At 38.9% G+C, this 24503-nt stretch overlaps 1 protein-coding gene across 2 annotated transcripts; it reads right to left on the bottom strand.

The window, feature by feature from the left end:
* Positions 1-187: 187 nt before the first annotated feature.
* Ociad1 (OCIA domain containing 1) lies at positions 188-23659 on the bottom strand. 2 transcript variants are annotated; one of them, XM_008837710.3, is made up of 8 exons: positions 23477-23659; positions 22088-22150; positions 21586-21666; positions 14628-14681; positions 9494-9541; positions 8181-8313; positions 5292-5467; positions 188-1720 (listed from the first exon to the last, which is right to left on the bottom strand). In XM_008837710.3, the coding sequence occupies exons 2-8, from the start codon at positions 22143-22145 to the stop codon at positions 1542-1544; spliced, it is 729 nt and encodes a 242-aa protein (XP_008835932.1). In that variant the 5' UTR covers positions 22146-22150; positions 23477-23659; the 3' UTR covers positions 188-1541. The 2 variants fall into 2 exon arrangements, with proteins under 2 accessions (XP_008835932.1, XP_008835931.1); XM_008837709.3 differs by lacking the exon at positions 23477-23659 and adding an exon at positions 23195-23405.
* Positions 23660-24503: the final 844 nt, after the last annotated feature.

The raw sequence follows: 24503 nt of genomic DNA, 5'->3' as shown, positions 1-24503 counted from the left end.
TACTACACTAATTCATTACATACCCCTTTTCCTCACACTTAGCCCATGTCTTGTCTTAGTCCATCATGACTATATGGTAGTTTTCGAGAACACACAATATGTAGTGACATTGCTCTAATAATAAAATGTGTTTAATGTATAAATATAAACAAAAAACCCCCCAAAAGTTCAGTTTTTCACTACTGTGTCATACTAACTTCAGGAATGTTCAGTTAAAGCTACATGTCAAAATACAACAAATGCTGAAGGCATGCCAGATTTCCTTTCTCTAGCCTCTGTTACTACAAAAGGACAATTAAAACACTCTGCTCAGAGCCTCAGACTGAAAAAAGTACAATAAAAATAACACAGCAGCATAAGTATTATGGTATAGAAATTTTTAGAAAAGATTACAGAAATGAAAACACAACTTCCTGCCCTCCTGGAGCTTACAGTCTGGATCCTGGTAAACCAGCAGAACAAAGTATCAATATCACAGGGTAACGGCCACTAGCTGATGGAGTCCATGTCAAATGCTTTAATGACAAAAACTCAGTAAGTGTTGTTAAGTTACAAATGGCTGTCCCAAAGAGATTTAAATTATAACTTAAAAATTATTTATTCTAGAGGAAGAAGTCAAATTTCTCCTCTTGAAATGCCCTAAATGCTGATCTGTAAGGCATGTAACTCCTTTATATATATTTTTATGTGTATGAGTGTATTGCCTGCATGTATGTGAGTACACCTGGGTCGTGCAATGCCGCAGAGGTCAGAAGAGGGCTTCGGATTCCCCTGGAACTGGCGTTAAGGATGGTTTGTAGCCGCCATGTGGGTGCTGTGAATTGAACCCGGGTCCTCTGCAAGAGCAGTCAGTGCTCTTAACCGCTGGGCCATCTCTGCAGCTCCTGGCATGTAACTCTTAATTGCACAGACATTCAAGAAAAGCAGCTTCAATACTCAATCATGACTTCGTAATTTTGCCAAAAGTGTCACTGAAGGCCAGTTACTACGTTTGCTCAGCAAACCTAAATGTGCAAGAGATGCAGCACACTGTCCCAAAGAGATTTAAATTTTAAACTGTTAGGAAAAAGACTGCATTTCCTAACATGACTTCCATAAGGGAAAAACAGTTAAAACTCCTACACTGCATTATAAAACCAGCCTCCCTGTCTGTGTCTTACTATTTAGACTTCATTATTTTCTAACACAAATGGCCTTTGAACATCCTTAAAAATAGGGCAAATGATAACTATGAAATAACTATTCAGTTTTTAATTGTGTGTGTGTGGGGGGGTGATATGTGCATGTGTCTGCCTGAAGAGGCCAGAGGTGTTGGATCACCCTAGAGCTGGAGATATAGGTGACTGTCACCTGACATGGTGCTGGGAACTGAACTCGTGTCCTTTGCAAGAGCAGCAAACACTCGTAATCACTGACCCATTTCTCCAGCCCATTCTTTTTAAAAAATTTATTTTGGTACAGCTTGAAGAGTGAAAGCACACATTAACATAGTGAGCGCTTTAAGCTAATGCTTAAACGTTCAGTTTCCAATCCTAAAGAGTTTACAATTCAGACTCAACTATCATACCTTCTTTTTTGGGCACTCTTTCCTGCATGGGCCTTACTGAGGGGTCACTCTTTTGTGTTAAAGTTACTTCATAGGACTCTCTGTTCTTACTCCTCAATTCCTCATATGTAATACTCTTTCTCTTAGGACTTTCTTCAAAGTTGGGATCAGGTCCTAAAACACAAACAGTTAATAAGTGGTGGTACAAGGATCTGAAAATTTTTACAAATGCTTTTTACCTAAAACTGAAACAGGAAAGTGAAATAAAGGATCAAATTATTACCACCATTCCAAAGGTACTATACTTTTTCCAAGATTACTAAAGTACAGTCTCTTCCTCCTTATACTTTCAAACTTTTATTTCTAAAATTTAAAATTAATATAAGACATTTTAGAAATTAAACTATGGCCAGAAACATAATAGCTATTGTAAGATCTAACAGTATAACTTATACTAATTCAAATGTCAATGTTATTTAAACTATGTATGGCATTAAAGAGTCTACTGGCAGCTAAACAAAACTTGACAGTAAATCTTATTAATATTTCTATGGCTATATATTACTTAAAAATTTACAAGCTGGGTATGGTGACTCATACCTTTAATCCTAGCACTCGAGAGGCAATGGCTGGCGGATCTCTGTGAGATTGAGGCTGGCCTTGTCTATATAGTGAGTTTCAGGTCAGCTAGGGCCTGTCTCCAAAAACTAAACAAAATTAATTCACCATGTTTATGGTATTTAAACAAAAATATTTGAAATAACTATTCAATAGTATGAAACATAGTCTTTAACCAGAACAGGCATGATTTTCACTAGTCCAACACATAACACTGAGGTGGAAGAAAGTGTCAGCTCCTCAGCTTAGGAAGCTACATTTATTCTTCTCTCTCTCAAAGATAAAGTGTGAGCAATAGCAGAGTCAAATACTGTGAAAACAATAACAAAGTGGTCTCTTTTTAACATTAACGACACAAATACTCAATACAGTTTAAGTATATAAATAGCAAAAAGGCCATATGAACATTTCAAAAGAAACTGATAACATTCGGGGAGTACTTACAAAGTTTTAGACACCACATCAAAAGTACTTTCCAGTAAAATATACAAACTAGGTAGGTCATTTTAATAATACATTAAATGTTTAGTCCATTTTTACAAATCATATTTATTTAGAACTCACAGCAAAAAAATCAGATTTCTCCAAGTATCATATTTATCAAATGTTTTCAACTCTAATCCTTTATTTTGGTGAATGTGTACTGACAAAACAAGACTTCAATTTCTAATTCAATCTAAAATAGCAATCATCAAAAACTCATCTTTTTCTGGATAAGAACATAAAGAAAAACAATCTTTCACTTTGTGTTACATTAATAGCAAGTAGCCACTGAACTCACTGATTCGTCCCAACAGATTATTTTAAATATACCAATAGAGGTCCTATGCCTTTTCAGGAACCCTAGGTCCGTATCCGTGCTCTCCCTAGCAACCAGCTAAAGTCCTTGGGCAAATCACTAAGCTTCTCTGAATCCTGGTTTTTCCATGAAAGAATATGAATAAAGGATCTCTAGAATTCCTTCCAGGTCTAAGTTCTTATGCAAAAGAAAAAATTTGTTCTAAGTCCTGTGATAAATGAAAGCATAAATCACACAGAAGATTACAAAAATTTTCTACACTTACAAGTTAAAGGAATATATCCTGCACTGCAGAGAAATGGATTGACTGCTTTGTGAAAGTTATTTAGAGCTGGAAGGAATAAGAAAATGTGTAACAGCACTGCTTAAATTGAACTGTAAAAACTATGGCAAGTCTTAGTGCTTTCCACTTCCTCTTTGGAATTCTGGAAAAAACTAAAAAGTGGACAAACAAAACTCCAACAAAAGGCAGCACCCTGGAAAGGGAGGGCAGCATGGGGGAGTCAAAACAGGAAACCACTGGGGATCAATGTAGGGCACTAAGTGTCAAGTTTGACTTGTGAGGCTGGGGAGATGAAAGAGCAGGAAGAGCAGACAAACAGAAGTGGGCGCATGGCTGGCTGCTGTGGAGGGTACTAAAATCCTATGAAATATGGGTCTGTTGCTTGTGGGATAGATACCAAAGGGATTCTTGTTCGCTTGCTTTTTCATGTGGGAAACAAATTTTAAGAGCATGGAAGTTGCTGCTGAAAATGCTATGAAGGATGCAAGTCACTGCAGAAAGAGTTGGTGCACAGAGAGAAGAGAAGAATGGATCTGAATTTGACTAGAAAAATGAAACACAGCCAGGACAAGAAGAGCTGCCTTCAGAGATAAGATAAGGACTTAGCTTCTCTAACTACCCTTTCCTGTTCTAAGCTCACATCTCTGATCCCAACCATAGAAGCCACTAGCATGCACGGCTGCTACTGAGCAACTGAAATGCTGCCAAAGCAGAGAAATTCAACTTTTCATTTCATTTTAATTAATTATCAAGCCACATTTGGCTAGTAGATACTTTATATTCTGACCTACTGAGGTACCTGCATTTCAGAGTCTTCTCAAACACTGCTTAAATTATAATCAGTTTCTCTTTTTCCTCTGCATCCTCTCCCCTTCTCTTTAACCTGTATGCAAACTCAAATCTCTCATCTTAAAAAAAAAAAAAAAAAAAAAAGAAGCCAAATCCCCAGCTGTTCCCAACGTACACTTAGCAAGTAGTTTCAGTAAGTACACATCAATAGTTCTCTAGGCAAAATATAGGGGGGAAAAAATCACTGCCACTAAATAAAGACCACAACAGGGTTTGCTGGCAAATATGTTTAGGTCCTAACTTTAAAAAAGCTTCTGATTTGCTGGGCATGGTGGCACACACTAAGCCCAGCACTCAGGAGGCAAAGGCAGGAGGATCTTTGTGAGTTCCAGGCCAGCTGGGGCTACAGGGAGACCCTATCTCAAAAAAAGAGAACCTGTCTCAAAAAACAACAAAGATCAAAACAAAAAAGGGAAGTAGTACAGTCTTTTATTACTTCCCATTTGTAACTCCCCACTTCTCACTGCAGAACAGAATGAAAGGAAGGAATCTAACATTTGTTCAGTCTATTGTTTGCCAGCATTATATTACCATCTCCATTCAAGATGAATGGATGATAGCTACTTGCTGATGACAGTAATTATACAATCACACAGCAAATATTAAACATGATTTAAATCCTGGCCTTATCTAAAGTTATTTCTGTGAACCTAGTATTTGCACAAATACATTTTCACATGGATTTCCTCACTTGACAACAGTTCTGTAAGACAGGTCCAACTTTTTTCTTACAATAACATAGGACAAAAAAGCTGAAACCTTTTAAGACCAACCTATCAAACATAACCTAGGCCTTCCTGAAGCCTCCACTGCCAAGCCACAGTTTATCACTCTTTTGCTATTCCATCAAATATATGAACACATTCAATTACTGGGACAATGTGTAATTTATCAGTGTGTTTCTGTACCTTCTAACAAACCCAAAGTTTCTCTAGAACAAGAACCAAGCCTTATTCACCTTTTCTTCGTCCATACCTAACAAGAGTACCTGGCATCTACTGGTCTTCAAAGATTGCTGGAGGAATGAAGAAACCAATGACCAGAACAAACATGCTGAACTAGGCAGATGGATGAATTTAGGTTAATGGCAGATGGCAGAACACAGAAGTGATACCCAGCAGAAAAGATGATCAAATAAAGTTTATACATACGTTGGACCATAAAATGCTGAAATTCATTTCAAGAGAAGTTTCTACCTTGGGCAATATGATCAGTAATACCAGTAGGAGTGGATTCATTCATAGAAGCACTGAATGGAATTGGCTCATAACGAGGAAACTCGTCCTTTTCTATGTTATCTGCTGCAGGAGCTGTCACAAAAGAGGACTGACCACTCATATTTGAGTCATATTTTGACTTTTGAGCATAGTGCCTGTAAAAGAACACCATATTATATAAAAACAATGAGTCACTGCCTTAAAAACTATTAAGATAGGAAAATAAGATATAAATTTCTAAAATAAACATAAATTTTGTTATTTATAAGCAGTCAAATGAAGTCTGTTTCTGCTATAAAAGCACTCAAAACATATCCTGACATCTTGAAAGTTGTCACTAGCCAAACAAGGGGTGAACACCCACAATTCCAGCACTAGAGAGGCTGAGGTGGGAGGATCCCAACACTGAGGCCAGACTGGGCTATACAGTGAGACTCTTTACCTCAAAAGCAAATACATGGATGTTGTCATTCAATAAAGGAAAATAGAAAATATATATCCAATTTTCTAAGTATTTGGCTACAGAAATAATTTTAATATATACTAAAAGTCTTTCTTAAAAAAGTCCTTTAGATCAGGTCTAATTTCAATAGACATGTCCAATTTCCATATTAAAGTATTTCCACAGCCATGGTCTATACAATCACTAACTAGCTGAAGTAGATACAGGTAATACTATCTTCTCATACACTTTATGATAGGGCACCTTCTTGACCACAGCTATACCATGTCAAAGTTTAGGCTGACTCTATTCTCTGAAATTATCAGGCAGTTAGCCCAAGGTATGGGAACACATGCCAGCTGGACCCTGGTTGTCTGGGGAACAGATCAGAGCATCCTGCTGATTTATGGCTTCTGTAAGTTATGCTTGGCTTGCTTCTGCAAAATAGTAATTGTTGCTTAATAGAATAGAAATTATTTAGGGGACTCTCCACCTGTATGCTTGGGAGCCTAATTTTTCACTCCTGGTTATAGTTTCTCTATACAAAAAGTATCCCGCAACATTTAGAGGTTCCTAAGATAAAATTGCTATACAACAAAATCTCCCTAGAGGGAACTTTGTGACTGGTAAAGTCAATGTAGAATAACAGTAAGATTGATAACGTCTATTTATGAAAGAGGAGGAAGCTGGTTCCGTGCAGATGGGTTTGGATGGAAAACTGTATCTTCTTGTGTATTTCCTTGATAATGTTTGCTCAAGCTTAACGCTCAATGATTGGCTTCTGTATTCTGCTTGCTTGCCTAGCAACACGACCAATATAAAAAGAGCTAGAGTGCTTAGGCTCGGTGCAGCACTTGGATCCTCTAGGAAAGAGTGTAGCCCGCCATAATAAATCTTTCTTTCTTTCTCCAGAGTCACCTGTCCGTTTGTCTGTTTGGGGCATTTGTGGATCCCAGACTGTAACAACTTTACATTGCTTGCCACTGTGAAATAATTTACCAGTTTATTTAAAGGCCTTACTTATCTACCTATTCAGACAAATATTTATATATTCTATACAATACAAAATCCAAATAATAGTCTGAAGAAAACCAGCAATGGATTAAACATTGCTTTACTTGATTTAGAAGTTTGATTTTTTTTTTTGGTCTTTTTGAGACAGGGTCTCTCTGTAGCCCCAACTCACTATGTAGACCAGGCCGGCCTTGAACTCACTGAGATCCACCTGCTTCTGCCTCCTGAGTGCTGGGACCAAAGCGCGCCACTAGGCCCTGCAGAAGTTTGAAATTTTTTAACATTTCAAGTGTTTTGTTTCAAGACAGGGCCTAAATATGTAAGGGGATGCAGGCTCCTCTCAGATTCAATTCTCCTACTTCAACTTTCCAAGTGCTAGGGACAGCAAGTATGTGCCACCAAACTATGCTAACATTTTAAAGGTTGCCCCCCCAACCCTTATTGGTGTTTTATTTTTTTTTTGGGGGGGGTGGATCTTTTTGAGACAGGGTCTCCCTGTAGCCCCAGCTGGACTGGAACTTACTAGGTAGACCAGGCTAGCCTTGAACTCATAAAGATCCACCTGCCTCTACCTCCCGAGTGCTGGGATTAAAGGCATGTGCCACCATGCCAGGTGTTCTTTTCTTTTTTAAAGATTTTCTCTTAAATAATAAAAACCTCAAAATTTGTATAAAATGATGTAGGAAGTTTGTATAAAACAATAAAATCTGATATATCACAACCATTATTACTAACCACTTCCAATATTTTTATAGGTAAATACTTCTCTTTAGAGACTATTTTATGCATATATAATTTTTTATTTTTAAAGTTGTAAACAACTTGGTGCCTACAGTTTTTGCTCTTCATTTTTATCTGATTTACAAGCTTTAGCTAAGAAATAAAACAAAAACCTCAAAATATTTACACCAATTCATATTAGAAATTTATTCAGGTACCATATATACTAAAAATTTAATCAGGTACTAACATACTTTTGAAATATTTACTCAAGAATTACCTGATTATTGGTATGACATAATCAAAACAAATGTACTATATTTGAGAAAAAATTAAATAGACAATTTCTGATCCGTTTAGGTGTCCAGTACTTTAGACAATATAAACAATAAAAAAGTGGTTTTCTGTTGAGAAAGGATTGACAAAATTTGGAAGACCAAAATAAGTCCAAGATACAATAAACCAAACATGTCTGCCTAATTAAAACAAGAAAAAAAAACCTTTATTTTGGGATGTGTAGTCTTAATAAGGTGAACTCTGTGCTTAAAACAAAGACAGCTAAGTTTGTTCCACCTTTTCAAGCAAACCACATTAGGCCTAGGCCCTTAAGCAGTGTTTCCCGCCTGCATTCTGACATCTAGTTGTCTCAAACAAACCAGAACCATTGAGCCATGAAGATCAAAATCTCCTACCCAGGTGAGGATCGCCGTGCTTGTCCTGATCGCAAAGCTTCTCCAAGAGGGGAGTTTTCAAGATTCTTGAACTTTTCTTGGCATGTTTTCACATAAGAAAGCTTTCCAGCAAAGTATCCCATGATACAAGCAACTTATTTATAAAATCAAATAAACATAAACAAAAAAGTGTGACTGAATGGACCTTTTTTAGACAAAAATCTTTTCTGAAACAGTATTTTTTAAAAACTGTATTTCTAACTCTCTCTTAGGTTTTAGAAAAACCAAGATTACCTGAAATAATTGTAAAGATTCATTAAATCAAGCTCAGAGTTTACAGAAAATTCTACAGATATAATTCACTTTCCCTAAAGAAAGTGAGTCAAAGAGAAGTTGCAGTAACATCAATCACCTCTAATATACTAGTTACTTTACAGACCATGAGAGAATATGGAAAGAGGAACAGATAAGCAACCAAAGCAGTCTGCAGGCCTCATCGCAGGGCTTTAAGTTATTTATTTTCCTGTAAAATAGGAATCATGCTATGCTCAATCAATTTCACAAAATTAAAAATGAAATTAGGTACAACAGTTTCATAAAAATAATGAATTACAGGGAGCTGGAGAGAGGGCTCAGCAGTTAAGGGCACTGGCTGTCTTGCAAAGGACCCAGGTTTGAATCCCAGCACCCACATGGCCGCTAACAACCGTCCCTAACTCCAGTTCCAGGGAAAATGATGCTTTCTTCAGACCTCCATGGGCACTGCATGACCCAGGTGTACTTACATGCAAGCAATACATGCATACACATAAAATAAAAATAAATATTTAATAAAAATAATGTATTATAAAGTCCAACCTAAATATAACATTACATTACATTTCCAGAACAAAAGAGAAATAACTCTGACTTTAAAGTTTCATGTGCTTTTTCAAGAGCTATTTAGCTTCTTTTGTTAGCCATAATGAAAAATGTAAATTAAAGAAAAAATTTGAATTAAGCCTGATTCTACACAAAATTACTTGGATTAATCAGAATATCTACATGACTTTATTTCATTATACACAGATGAAAAATTTGTTTTCAAATACTATGTATTTATAAAGTAATGTCAAATTAAGTTACTTTACACTACAAAAGGGGGAGAAAGAGTCTGTTAAGTAATCCAGGATTTTTTATGCTGAGATAGCCAAGTAGTCCATTTAATGAAGAGCTTAAACAACTTGCTTTATGAGAACATATAAGTATATAACTAACGTAAGTCAAAACATTTTATTAAAATAATTTTATTTACATAAAAAGAGTAAGAAAAATACAGAGCAGTTCATACTTACATATAAGTTTAGGGATGGAACCATATTTGGGATGACTTGAAAGGATTCCTAAAAAAAGAGTTAAGTACTTCTGAGCAACAAAGTTAAGAGAAGGAAAAATCAATTTAGACTATGTTCAAATATTGTGTTAACATTAACTCTTTTTAGCCCTAGAAAACTGTAAGCTATTTAAGAAACAAGTGAATTCAGAGCCAACAGAAAATTTATTTTTATTTTATGTGTATGAGTATATTGCCTGCATGTGTCTAAGTGCATCCATGTCATGCAGTGCCCACAGAGGTGAGAAGAGGGCTCGGATCCCTGGAACAGGAGTCGTGGATGGTTGTTATCTGCCACGTATGTGCTGGGACTCGAACCTGGGTCTTCTGCAAAAATAGCCAATCTTCTTAATTGCTGAGTCATCTTTCTAGCCCTGACAGAAAATTTTTTGGTGTTTTTTTTTTTTTTCGGTCTTTTTGAGACAGGTTCTCTCTGCAGTCCCAGCTGGCCTGGAATTCACTTTGTAGACCAGGCTGGCCTTGAACACACAGAGATCCACCTGCCTCTGCTTCCCAAGCGCTGGGACTAGAGGTGTTCATGACCACCACCCCCCAACCTAGAAAATATTTTTAAATGCAAAAAATCTACAGACTACTAAACAGATGAATGTATAAAGATCACTTTACAATCAATAGACTAAAAAAATGTTTCTATATAACAAGAGTAATTCTTTAAACAGTCAATTCCTGATATTTCCTTCCTTCTCTTTTAACCTACATCTTGCTCATCTCTCGAAAGCCACTTCTTTAAAAAGTTCCTTGATTATAGCGGTCCAACAGAACATTTACAACTCCTTTGAATATTTCACAATTTAGTACTTCAGGTATTTAAATTTTCTACTGCAAGGCTGCAGAGATGGCCCAGTGGTTAAGAGGACTGGCTGCTCTTGCAGACGATCCAGGTTCAAATCCCAGCACCCTCATGGCAGCTAACCACCCACAATTCCAGTTTTAGGGAATCCAAGCACTCTCCTGACCTCCGTGGGCACTGCGCAACAGGGATGCACTCATACACATAAAATTAAAACAAAAAAAAATTTTAATTTCTACTTGCCTCAATATCTGTTTCTTCAGGTGAACTACTACCAGTGCTTACTTTTTTTTTTTTTTTAATACAAACTCAATCCTAATGAACTGAAATGCAATGAACTGTTTAGAGGTTCTTCAAATAATTTCTTATTCTGCTCCTCAAATCCTTTCATTTCTATCCAAATCCATTTGTGCATATGTACGCACGTTAGTGCAAGCTTGGGCACTGGCATGCATGCGTATAGGGACCAGAGGAAAACCTTGTCGGTCCTTGCCTCTACCTTGAGAAAGGGCTTCTCTTTTGTTATTTGCCCCTGTGTATATCAGGCTAGCTGGCCCGTGAGCTTCCAGAGACTCTCCTGCCTCTGCCTCCCATCTCACCTGGTATTACAGACATGCACTACAGTTCCCAGCTTCACATGGGCTCTGGGATTCAAACTCAGTTCCTCAAGTTACACAGCAAGCACTTTACCTACTGAGCCATCTTCCAAGTCCCTCCAAATCCATTTTATAAACTGTAACAGAGATCGAACCCAAGAACTCATACACACTAGGCAAGTACTCTACCACTGAGCTACACCCCCAGCCCTCAAACTATTTCTTTTTCCATGACCATATAAACAGTTAAAACAAAACAACACAAACAAAACCTACTTTTAAAAACTAGCTTTTGGGCCGGGTGTGGTGGCGCATGCCTTTAATCCCAGCACTCGGGAGGCAGAGGCAGGCGGATCTCTGTGAGTTTTCAAGGCCACCCTGGTCTACATAGTGAGTTCCAGGACAGCTGGGGCTACAGAGAGACCCTGTCTCAGAAAGATTAAAAAAAAAAAACAACAAAACCCTAGCTTTTGGGGTTGGAAAGTGGCTACCAGCACTGGCTGCTCTTACAAAGGAGTTTGGCTCTCAGCAACTACATGGAGGCTAACAACCATCCATGTAACTCCAGTGCCAGGGCATCCAATGCCCTCTTCTGGCCTCCACAGGCATTGCATGCATGGGTAAACACACACATACAGCAAAACACACACATAAAATAATAATAATAAATAAAAAACTAGTTTTTGTCAAGATTACTATCTACTGGGGCTAAAGACATTGGCTGCTCTTTCAGAAGATAGGGGTTCTGTTCCCAGCACCCATATGGTGGTTAACAACTGACTGTAACTTCAGTTTCAAGGGGACCAGATTCCCTCTTCTGGCATCTGCAGGCTTACTTACATACATGCAGGCAAAATACGCATACATATTTAAATAGATCTAAATAAGTAAATAATTCTTAAAGATTACCATTTATATGGTTCACACTGCTAATGTAAACATGCTAAAATAGGGTTGGGATGTAATTCAGTACGGTAGAGTGCTTGTCTATCATGCATGGAGCTTTGGGTTTGATTCCCAGCACCAGATAAACAGGGCATGGTGGTGCACACCTGCAATCCCACATTTGGAAGGTTAGCGGCATGAGGATTAGAAGTTCAAGGTGATTCTTAGCTACACAGTATGTTTAAGGCCACTCTGAACTACATAAGATTTTTTGCCTTTTAGGGTTGAAGAGGTAACTCAGCGGTTAGGAGCACTGACTTCTCTCACAGAGGACCCAGCACCCACATGGCAGCTAACAACCATCTGTAACTCCAGTTCCAGGGGATTTGACACCTTCTTCTAACCTCTGTGGGCATTGCACACCTGAGTGCACTTAGACACATGCAAGCAATACACTCACACACATACACATAAAATAAAAATAATAAAGTATTTTTAAAAAGATTTTTTGCCTTTTAATAATTTTTTTAAAAATTGGATTTATTTTATGGGTGTTTTGCTTGTATGCAAGTGTACTACATACGTGCAATGCCCACCAAGGTCAAAAAAGGGCATCAGAGCCCCTGGAATTGGAGTTACAGATAGTTGTTAGCTGCCAGTGAGTGCTGGGAACCAAACCCAGGTCTTCTGCAACAGCAGCCAGTGCTCTTAACCACTGAGCCATCTCTCCAGTCCCTTAATTATAATTTTTCAAATGTTTTATTATTTTTATGTGGGTGTTTTGCTTGCACGTATGTAAGTGCACTATGCAGGGGTTACCAACAGTTATCAGTAACTAAGTAGATGCTGGGAACCAAATCTGATCCCTCTGTAAGAACAGCAGGTACTCTTAACCACTGAGCCATCTCTCCAGCCCCTCAATAATTATTTTTAAAAAGTTAAAAACATCCTATCATATTCACATTTACAGAGGAGCTAGTTAATTATAAGAACAAGTTTTTAAGATGCTTGGGGATCATCGTAACATTATACTGCTCTCTGGAATTCTTTCCAGGTATAGGCTACCAAACAGACAGATAGTTCAAAAGTCAATTTAATAAGCAACTCTGCTGGTTGTACAACTAAACACAGACACTGCTGTAAAGGCCAGTCTGGTCTACAAAGCAAGTTCCAGGTGAGGTGGGGCTACAGGAAATAAAAATAGATTCCTATGGCTGCGGAAACAATTCAGACTAAGTATTAAAGAACTTAGTCTTGTAAGCCTGAGGACCTCAGTCTGATTCTTAGAAACCAAGTAAAAAAACTGGGCATGGAGGTGACATGTGTATTCCCAGAGCTGGGGCTTGCTGGTGGGAGGCTGCAGACATGGCTCAGTGGAAACTTGCTATTCTTCCAAAGAACCTAAATTCAATTCCCAGCATCTATGTCAAGTGGCTTACAACTCCCTGTAACTTTAGCTCCACCCAACACCCTTTTATAGCCTCTAAGGGCTTACACACATGGATACGCTCATACGTAAACGATAAAAATAAATCTTTCTAAAAACATTTATTTATTATCCTTATATTTTTATGTGTATGCATGTATTGCCTACATGTATGTAAGTGCACCTGTGTCGTGCAATGTCTGCAGAGGTCAGAAGAGGGTGTTGGACTCCCTGGAACTCAAGTTACAAACAGCTGTTAGTTGCCATGTAGGTGCAGGGATTTGAACCGGGTCTTATGCAAGAACAGTCAGTATTCTTAACCATTGAGCCAATAAAAATAAATCTTACAAAAAAAAAAACCAAACAAACAAAAAACCCAGGTTGGGCAGAGCCTGAGGAATGACACTTTAGATTACCTACCAGATCTTCCAGTTTCTAATTTTTCAAAAAATGTTAACTCATCCCCATCTATTCTCCTAGATGAAAAGACTAGCTTGTTCAAGAAACTACTGGTCTTTAAGCCAGTACATATGAAACACCTTAAACCTGTTTAAACAGATCTAGATATTCTGACCCATGTCTGGTCTCAAGCCCCCAAATGTGCATTTCTAACAATCTTCTAAGTAAGAATGATACAGTTTAGCCACCATATCCAATCTGCTGCATTACTATAAACTATCCACAAGTTTTAAGGTACTTTCCTACTCCTGTAGACCGTTAATGATACTACCAATTTTTTGCTTCATTGTTTGGTTTTTGTTTAAGCGTCTCAAATTAGTCCAGGCTGGCCTAGAATTCACTATGCAGCCAAGAATGACCTCATCCTATGGCATTTACTTCCCAAGTGCGAGGATAACAAGCATGAGCCACACATCCAGGTTTTTTAGCTCAGTGCTAGGGATCAAATCTAAGGCTTCACGGGGCTGAAGAGATGGCTCAGAGTTTAAAATAAAGCACCCACTGCTCTTGTAGAGGACCCAGTTCCACTCCTAGCATCCACATGGTGGCTAACAACCACCCTAACTCCAGTTTCAGGGGAATCCAACACCCTCTTTTGACCTCTGCAGGCATTGCACAACACGGATGTACTTACATACATGCAGGGAATACACTCATATACAAAAAATAGTAAATATTTTTCAAAAAGGACCTAAGGCTTCCTGCAAGCTAAGCAGGCACTTTAAAACTAAGCTACAGCCCAGTTGTTAAATACTCAATATAATCAAATGAGTAGGTCCATGGAGATAAAACTCTTCTAACACTATATAAATTTATCAATGTTTATGCTTAGTAAGATATATTATCATTCTTTATTTAAAAATCAGGAAAACAAGACAAAAGATGTCAAAAATGCTAAATAAATTAAAAAAACAGTTACCTTTACTAATTAATCCTTGAGTAATCAACATACTTGTGGCAGCCAAAGGCACAGCTGTAGGAAGAAAAAGAACTTGTCTTTATCAACAGAAGGAAAAACATTCTGTCTTGAGCTCACTAGGAGATAAATGATTATCAGTAACAGTAAAACCATCAAGATGCAAACTGAACAACTAGGATTTCTAAAAGCTGTACTGTGCAAACTCATACTGAAAAATATTAAGGAACATTTTAATATTGTAAAGTATTAAATAACATAATTGAAGAAACATCTAGATTTAGATTCTAAATAGCAATTCATTAATACAATCAACTAACAACAAAATAAAATGACCAGACGTTACTTCTGAAGTAAAAGGGGGAGAGTAATGATACAGAAGTGCTTTACAAGCAAGAAAGTCACTCAGTGCTGAGTGATAACTGAATTCCAAGCAACCTAAGTACCTTACATCAATTTCTCATTTACTCTTATCACATCTTTCTGAGGTAGGTAATATTACCACCACCAATTTAAAAATCAGGAAACTGAAGCTCAGAGATGTTAAGACCCCCTACTCAATCAAAACCATATACTTAATTCAGTATCTAGTCTTATAATTTTAATGAAATCTGATATCAGAGCCCAAACTTTTAAGCACTATATTACACAGTGAACCAAAATACAAATTATATGTTTCACAAGGTAGCTGAAAGAATACATGTATTTTAAAGGTTCCTTAAAACCTTATGAAAATGTATATATATATGCATATTAACCCATAATTATAAATGACATAAATTAAAAACTGCTATTAATCTTTATATCAGCACCACAAATTTTTTGCAATTATGGGAGTTGGTCCTTGACTGACTAGCCTGGCAAACAACTAGATCTAGTAATTGACAAAGAAAGTTCCCTAGACTGGGAATAACTTTACCTAAATAAGCAATCACTTGTTTGTACAAATATAGCTCATACTGAATATCTGCTTTCCATCTGGGCATCTAGAATTTCAGTACTAGATAGGCTGAAGGTGCCTTTGTGATCAATCCCCAATAAAAACCCTGGCTCTGAGTCTCTAGTGAGCTTCCATGTTAGATAATACTTAACATGCTGTTACTTGTCAAGAACTTAAATATGTCCTCTATGTTTGACTTTTACCATAAATTACTTTAAATTCAAATAGCTCTGTGTGGCTGGTGAATACCACACTGGACATTGCTGTTCCAGACCAAAGGTTGGCAAGCATACTTTAGAATCTTTATCCCAACTAGTTAAGTGCCGTTTTAAGCTTTGTTCTAATAAAATGTTATTTATAGATATAAAATACTAATTCCATGTAATTTGCATGGAAAAAATAACATTCCATGAAATAAAACAGGGTTTTTCCCCTCAGTTACTTAAAAGTGTAAAATAATTTTTAACATATTGCATACAAAAACCACATTTGGTCCATGGGCTGTAGTTTGTTCAACCTTTGTCTAAACTATGCATGGGCAATTTAAAAACAAAACTAAGACATTTTTAATTATTAGAGAAATTTAACGATTTAAAATTTCTAACTCTGTCATTGGGCTTTAGCTTCGCCATCAGGTATAATCTGCTGCCACCTAAGATCTGCCTCCTTACTATTCTACTTGCTAACAGATTTTACCTTTGCTGCAAAAATGGTTCTTTAATGTTGGCTGGTTAGAATGACTTCATGTCTTATCATTTAAGGTTTTTCAAAGAACAAATCACTTTTAATTACAGCATCAGTTCATCTTGGTTCATGGACTGCAACACGTAGCACTGAAGAATTATGTAAGGATAAAAGTCGATGAGTTAGTCAGCCATCCCTACAATGGAGAATACTTTCTCTGTTTAATTAAAAGAGTAACGGCCATGTTAAGGAGATTCTAGTACTAGTTCCTTGATTCACCACTATGCATATGCCTCTTCTTGGGCTGTAAAGGGATAATGGATTAGCATCAGGCCAACGTTCTTTCCAACTTGCACAAAAAGATAATGGTAAAACTGAAAGGGGCTTTAGAGGTTATCTAGTTTTCATCTTAATCAGAGTAAACTGATAGCCAGAATGGACAACTCAAGTGCTCAAAAACAACACAGATGGTAAGTTTGTGGTTGAACTGGGATCAGAGCCCAAGTTCTCCGACTCCTAGTACCACTGTACTATGTGACTTATTTTTTTTTTTTTTTGGTCTTTTTGAGACAGGGTCTCCCTGTAGCCCCAGCTGTCCTGGAACTATGTAGACCAGGCTGGCCTTGAACTCACAGAGATCCACCTGCCTCTGCCTCTGGAGTGCTGGGATTAAAGGTATGCGCCACCTATTTTACAATTTACAAACAACCTGTTTCTTCAGGTAAATCAGTAGCAGCGATGAACAAAACCTATCATGCATTATGATCACTGTCCAAACCATATCCAATACAGTATTCCTACAATTCCCTGAGCTCTTCTTTCCTCACAAGTGCAAAATGCTACTCTAAATTCACTATTTTCAACAGAAACTTCTAGTTCATTAATCAGAATACATTTGCTAGATTACCACCACTTATATAATTAAAATTTAATTAACTCCCATAACAATTCCATGAGACAGGTAGCTATCATCCTCACTGTGCATGCAGGTAAGGAAACGGACATAGAAACTTGCCCCAAATCTCACATCATTCAGTATACATCATTCAGATAGTAAGGTGGGCCCAGAGTCTATGCTTATCACTAATCATACTGTCTCATTTAGAAATAAGCACTTGTCACATGACTTTTCCTGAGGAGATGTATAAAGATGTCTATTCACCCTAGACAGATAGAATCTGCATACCAAAGAAGTAATTTCATCCAAGTCCAGCTTGGTGAACCAGTTAAGTTTACTGGGGCTCTCTAGAGGAGCAAGGGAACTCAAAAAATAGCCAAACCATCAGGAAAGCCCACAGGCAACTTATGATTAGTGGTAGCATCAAAGCATGTCAACAGGAGCGTTGGTGATTCATAAAAAGCTGCACCACAGAAAAGTCCCCTGGGCAACTTTTGGGCAGTTATTCTACCAAAAAGTCCCCCTGGGGAGCTGCACAGATGGCTCAGTGGTTAAGAGCACTTGTTGCTCTTACAGAGGACCTGAGTTTGGTTACCCACACTGGGTATGGCTCTTGTCACTCCAGTTCCAAGGGATGAAACACCCCCTTTTGGCATCTGGGAGAACCAGGCATACATATGGTACACATACATATATGCAAGCTGTGAGAATGACTTTTAAAAGTTCTTTTAATTTTATTATTTTCATTTTATGTGTATGTGTGTATTGCTTGCATGTATGTAAGTGCACTCATGTCATGCAATCTCTGAGGATGTCAAAAGAGGGCGTTGCCTCCCCTAGAAGTGGAGTTACAGACAGCTGTTAGTTGCCATGTGGGTGTTGGGAATTGAATCCCGGTCCTCTGCATCCCGGTCCTCTGCAAGAACAGCCAGTGCTCTTAACTGCTGAGCCATCTCTCCAGCCCCAGGAATGACCTTTATAAATGGACAGAATCTGGCCTTAATGACTTTTATTAACCCCAGCAAAACCATGTGCTCTTGTGTCTTGTGACCTGGGCACTAGATATTGTTTCCTTTGACAACCTCAATGAATGAATGCGAGCATGCTTGAGAATTAACATATCATAAGCTGACTTGCAGCAAACCCATCTCCATTGTTTGCACAGTGGAGACTGGGAAGGACTCCTAACCTTGGGTAAATGAGATGTTCTAGAACTAGTTCTGAAAAGGCCGATGGGCTGTAAGATTATGGTGGAGCCAAGCTTGTCTTTCCCCAATTAAAACTGGAGGAACTATTTTGAATAAAATTATGGGTGGGGCTGGACTTGGAACACAGTTCCAAAGACAGGGTTCAAACAAGACAGTTCCATCAGCAAGGGACCAAGGGACAGATGGTTCCAAGAGATACCTAGAGGAACAAGTGTCCTCTGAGTTCAGACACACTCTTAAAAACTAAATTTAAGAATTAGGCTTTTTTTGGTCTAACTATAAGGTTGGTGGTGTAATGCCACAGCAGGCAAACACTCATATCTATAAAAAAAGGACTCCCTGACACTATTCAGGCTACAGCCACTGTTGGTTGCATGCCACAGATGGTAAGTCCCTAACCTGGAAGACAGGACAAGGAAACCAAGCTGGCATAAAGCCAGAAATTTTCTCCCTACTAGCTAGGATTCCGTTCATGCTGTTAGACAGCATTACGCAGGAAGACGGAAGGAACTGTTGCCAACAGTCCTGGTGGCCACGAACCTCACGCATTACTCTATCAGCAGGCCCAAGAGAGATGTGCTTGCTACAGTAATGTTGCAATTGACTATTATGGATTCAACCAACTATTTTCTAGTTGATTTAAAGCCTGTCCCACAGGACATCCATGTTTGCTATTTTTAAATGGGCAAAAACTTGTGGCTGGGGAAATCACAGGCTGCCAGCAGAGAGGTTATGGTTACTGTTTTGTTAACTGTATATGATTACCTCCCAAATTGCCTTCTAAACATTTGTTTATGTATGTAGATTATTGCTGCTGTCAGTCATACTCAAAGGAAACTTGTTTTTACAGTGGCAGTGATTACTGTGGAAACTCATAACTGATAAAACTGCTGAGAATAACTGTGGCTGTGGCTCAGTAGCCCAATGCGCAGAAAAATAATCATACACCTTCATCATCCCACCAATGCTTGGGGAACATTGCTGAGAAGAGGGACAGAAAAAAATGCTAAGGGCTAGAAGAAAGCATGCAGTGTAGCTGTTTCCTCTGGGTTGAACAAGACCACTGCCATCTTTAATCAGAGCAGCTGTGACCAGCAGCAAATGACCTTCAAGCAGCCCTTCCTTTCCCAGAAGCTGTAAAAGGTACTAATTCAGTGCAGCCTACTATGCATGAGTTGGATATGCTGTGAGTTTTTTCCCCAACAATTTGCCCAAGAGTCAACCATGCGCCTGTAAGTAATCTCAATAAGCTCCATGCTTCACTCAGCTGGACTTTGACAGAATTCTTTCTTTGTTCTATCAGTGTTATCCCAATTTGGGGTGAACAGATGTTTCTTCACATTTCCCCAGGAAAAGTCACATAATAGTAATATAAATATGAAATATTATCCATACAATCTGTAACTGATGCAAACATGAATTCATACACCTTGCCAATAACTCCAGATGCTGAGAACTATTGTACTATATAACATGTAACAAAAAGATATTTTATGTCTGGACATTGAGAATGGCTTTTGGTCAGTGCATAGGGGCACAATTTTAAACTTCTGCAAATAATTACACCTTTAAGATTAACTGATCATAGATCAAAGAAAAAACAAAGCTATCTTAAAGAAAATAACGTTTAGATCAATAAGCCTGGTTTTAAACCACAAGTAATTTAGGTTACAGACTTCAAAAATATGTAAAAATTACCATTAGTATATTTCTACATGTTTCTAATTTCTTTAACATATTCTTCTGATTAACAGTCACAAGCCAATACTCTCCCAAGTAAAATCAATTCTATACGTACATATTGAGGTCACATCCTGCAAACCTTCTACCTGCTTCTTCCCCCTTTTAAAATTCCACCCTGCTTTTTTGTTACAATTAACTTACACCAATTAAAAAGGATTGTAGTTTTCAGGTGGAGCAACACCAGGATTTTGTTGAAAGAAAACAAAAAATTACATTTTGTATATAACTTTCAGTGCTCTCTGTATTTAAAAAATAAATCTTGGGGCTAGAGAGATGGCTCAGTGGTTAAGAACACTGGTTGTTCTTGCAGAAGACCCAAGTCAAATCCCAGCACCTACCAGGTGGCTAACAACCATCTATAACTCCAGTTCTAGGGGATCTGACACCCTCTTCTGTCCTCCATGGGCACTGCACCACACATGTACACTTACATACATGCAGGCAATATACTATCTTAGCCAGGCATGGCAGTGCATAATCCCACCACTTGGGAAATGGGCAAAATAATCACATCTTCAAGGCTACTCTGGTCTACTAGTTCTCTTGGGACTTTTTTTCTCTTTGGGGGTACATAGTAAGTTCCATGCCAGCAAGGGCTACAAAAGACCACACACACAAAAAAATCTTGTATGTAAGATATTAAGATCTGCAGTCAGAAATTAAGAGCTGGTGGTACATCTCACTACAAAAAATAGGAACAAACCAGTCTTTCTGAGAGTAAAGGCGAGTAAGAGTTAAAGCCTTAAGATTGTGGTTCAGACAGAACTGGCTTCAAGTTCAGGCGCAATGGCTCAATAGGTACAATATAAAACAAGCTAATTTGCTTAACATTTCTAAAGCTCAACTCTTCCATCTCGAAAGTGAGGGTAATAGTTATCAACCTTATTAGATTTCTAAAATTCAGGTACACCAAGAAAATGCTATTATTAACAAAAGTGCTTTATGATTTTGAAAAACAATTCTAGAAATAATTTCTTTAAAACATGTACAATTCTATTTCCTTAACCTTTAATTAGCCATAACCCTATGCCAAAAAGTGAGATACTAGTGGAAGGAAGGGGGGGTGGGGAAGGAGAGATAAGAAAAACAAATGAGGTGCAGGAGCTAGGGAGATGGCTCAGTGAGTCAAGTGCCTGAGAATCTGAGTTCAGATCCAAAGCACCCAAGTTAAGAAATCAGGTGTGGCAGTGCATACCCATAATCCCAGTGCTGGAGGCAGAAAAGGAAGGTGGCAGGGGCTCACTGGCCAGCCAGTCTAGCCAAAACTGTAAGCTCCAGCTTCAGTGAGCTGCTTTGCCTCAAAAAGTAAGATGGAGAGAGCAAGAGAAAGACACTGACCCTGGCCTTTCACATATGCACGCACGCGAATAGACACACATGCACACACACACACAGGTGTACACACACAGGTGCACACACACCACAAACACTGAAGTAAATTTAAAAAAAAAATAAAAGGATTCTTAAAACAAATAAAAAAAGACTTACATCGGAACCAGAAGCTTTCCTCGTTGCATTCTGCAAAGACTCTTCTTTCTTCCTCTGTTGGAATATAATCAGCCCCTATGTCTTTTTAGAGAAGAAAATTGGAAAATAATAAAATACCCACAAAAAAAACCTGAAAATGTAGCTTAGGATACTACTGACAAAAGACAAGCATTTTAAAAAACAGAGCACTGGAACAACTGTCTTAACACTTTTTTTTAAAACACCTCTGACTCCAAAAACAATTCACTGTTACTACCTGCTACTCAAAACAGTAAGGGCCCAGTACTAAACGAAAATGAGGCCCCTGTTCAGCTAAGCTAGCAATTCCAAGATGGCAACAACATATCATTAAAGTAAGTGTGAAGCCCTGTGTGACTGCACAGGTGTCACACCCAGGAAGTGTGTCACAGTGTTACAGCTCAGCTGCTCCTGTTACTCAAGTAAGTAAAAGGTCCTTACATAGAAAGTGCTTCTAATAATAAATACTTAGTATGATAGTTACGGGGAATTGGTCTTGGAACTTCTGCATTCGGCTCTCGAAAATCAGCCCTCCCGTTCATATTTCCTGTATCAAAAACATTTAGATTCAATTAGAAACTATCACAATAGTTTAGAAGACAATGTGTAAAATAGAAAAACTACTGGTCTATGTGGAAGTCAATCAACAAATATTTCCTGAACATTACATCTTAACTATTTGACATAGCTAAATTTTGAAAATTCACAAACCTACTAATTTAGACTATTCAATTTTGTACTTTTGTTGACAAACAGGCATATTTTAAGTATTTATTAGCCAATTACTATAGTTAGAATATAAAAAGATAGAAATAGAAAGAATAAGACATATTTTCTTTTCTGATGCTCAGTTATTTCACAATGTCCTGTATCTTGATCGTAAAAAAAAAATATGTTGAGGGCTGGAGAGATAGCTCAGCAGTTAAGAACACCTGATTGTTCTTGCAGCAGTCCAGGGTTCAAATCCCAGCACCCACATGGCAGCTAACAATTGTCTATAACTCCAGTTCCAGGGGATCAGACAGCCTCTTCTGTCCTCGGGCACTGCATGACACGGATGCACTTACCCACATGCATATACATAAAATAAAAATACTTTTTGAAACGTCCAAAATAGATGAGGAAAAAAAAAATCCCACGTCATTTCTAGGCTTCCATTTTAAAGTGGAAATAATCAGAAAACACTGCAACGCCTCAGAAAAAAAATAATGACGACGTCATATCCTCCTCTCCATCTAACGGCAAATTCATTTTCCAAACGTTCCTCCTCCATTCGCCCAAAACAATCTACAAATAACTTAAGTGAATAAATGCAATTTTAAATGCAACAGAATTCCAAGAATATGTTCGTATTTCTTGCTTTAAACCCATACTTCGATATTTCAGACACCATCATCAGCTTAGAGAACAATGGACATTTTCAAGTTTTAACCATCGCACTGAAATCATGTATGACAAGCATGACGGCAGTGTTGCAAAAGTACCCTCCCGTACGTCACCACCAAGGACCAATCCCTCAGAAAAAAGGGTTTTATTTTTTAAAAAGGTACACTGAACTTATGGCTGGATGCGGCCTTCCGAATACGCTAACCGTAAATGCGCAGTAGAGGTGAAGGCCTCATCCTTCAACAGCATCCTTCCTGGAGGCTGTGCGGACCGCTGAGCACACCACCATCTGAACCCGTATCAGGCCGCCGTGCACCCCGCAAACACAGCTGGACCCAGCTCTGCCCAGCCGGCCGCGCAAGGCACTGGCCGCGCAGCCCCGCGGCGTCCTCGCCGCGCTCCAGGCGGGAAGATGGCGGCAGGCGAAGCGGCGACAGACCGGGGATGTCAGCGTGGGGAACATGGGCTCCGGCGGAGCCTCACCCACCTCGCGACGGAGGCGGCCGCGCGGCGACACGACAACTGTCAGAGGCCCGCAGAGGACCCCGACGAGACCCGCAGCGAAGACAGCTGGAGCAGGCGGAGAGAAGACCAGCCCGCAACGCAGTCGTCCAGAAGTCACCCCGACAGCAGCTCCCCGCACCGCCCCCCGGAAGCACTACCTCCTGCCGGAAGTGACGTCGAGCCACCCTGTGGCTGGGTAACAAGAGCTACCGGCTCTGTTCACTTGCACCTGTAGGCTCAGGCCCTGCCCTGTCCGTCTTCTCCCTGGGTCTTTTTCCCCCTGGCCGTGGCGGTCAAGAGCTGCACTGCGGCTGCGCAGAAGGGGTGTACGTCGGGGGGCCGGGGAGAGGGGGTCCGCCCTGGGCCGGAGGTTCGATACCCCTCTGATGCTGGGGTGATTGTCCTGTGACGTGACGGGCTGGCCGGGACGTGCTGGAGTTCCCGTTTATCCATCTGTTAAGAGTTACCTCCTTTGAATTTCCTTGCTTTTAAGCTCTACATAATTCACTTTATACTTTAAGCTTCTAGGCTTAGTGAATTTTTAGCATGTGCACCTGTTAACTGTCAGCGTCTCCAGTCTAGAGTCTGACCGTTTTAGAACCAAAGGCAGGCTCCATACCCACTCTGAAACTCGAAGTTTGCTTATCTACTCCCTCTCTGAAACTCAGAATTTGCTTATCTATTCCCATTCTAAAACTCAGAATTTGCTTATCTAGCAAATAATGTCTTTCATACATTGGGGTTAAAACAACATCTGAAAAATGGGAGAGTACATTTCGATGCCAAGAGATCGACTTGTTCATCAGACATTCTCAGACTGCCACCACCCAGCCACCAACCATTTTCTTTCATTCGTCCTACGAGTGTTTAGCAAGTGCCTAGTCTGAACCGGTACTGAAAGTTTTTTGTTGATGCCACAGTGAACAACCTGAGCCCTACGCCGTTTATGAACTACAAACGTCAGGTTTTTTCACCTCTTTCCCCAATTTTTTTCACTGCCTCTAGAGCAG

The sequence above is a fragment of the Nannospalax galili genome, unplaced genomic scaffold (assembly GCF_000622305.1).
Source record: "Nannospalax galili isolate Female #2095 unplaced genomic scaffold, S.galili_v1.0 scaffold318, whole genome shotgun sequence".
Taxonomy (NCBI): domain Eukaryota; kingdom Metazoa; phylum Chordata; class Mammalia; order Rodentia; family Spalacidae; genus Nannospalax; species Nannospalax galili.
The sequence above is the reverse complement of the archived record's forward strand: the minus strand, read 5'-3'. Positions and strand labels throughout refer to the sequence as shown.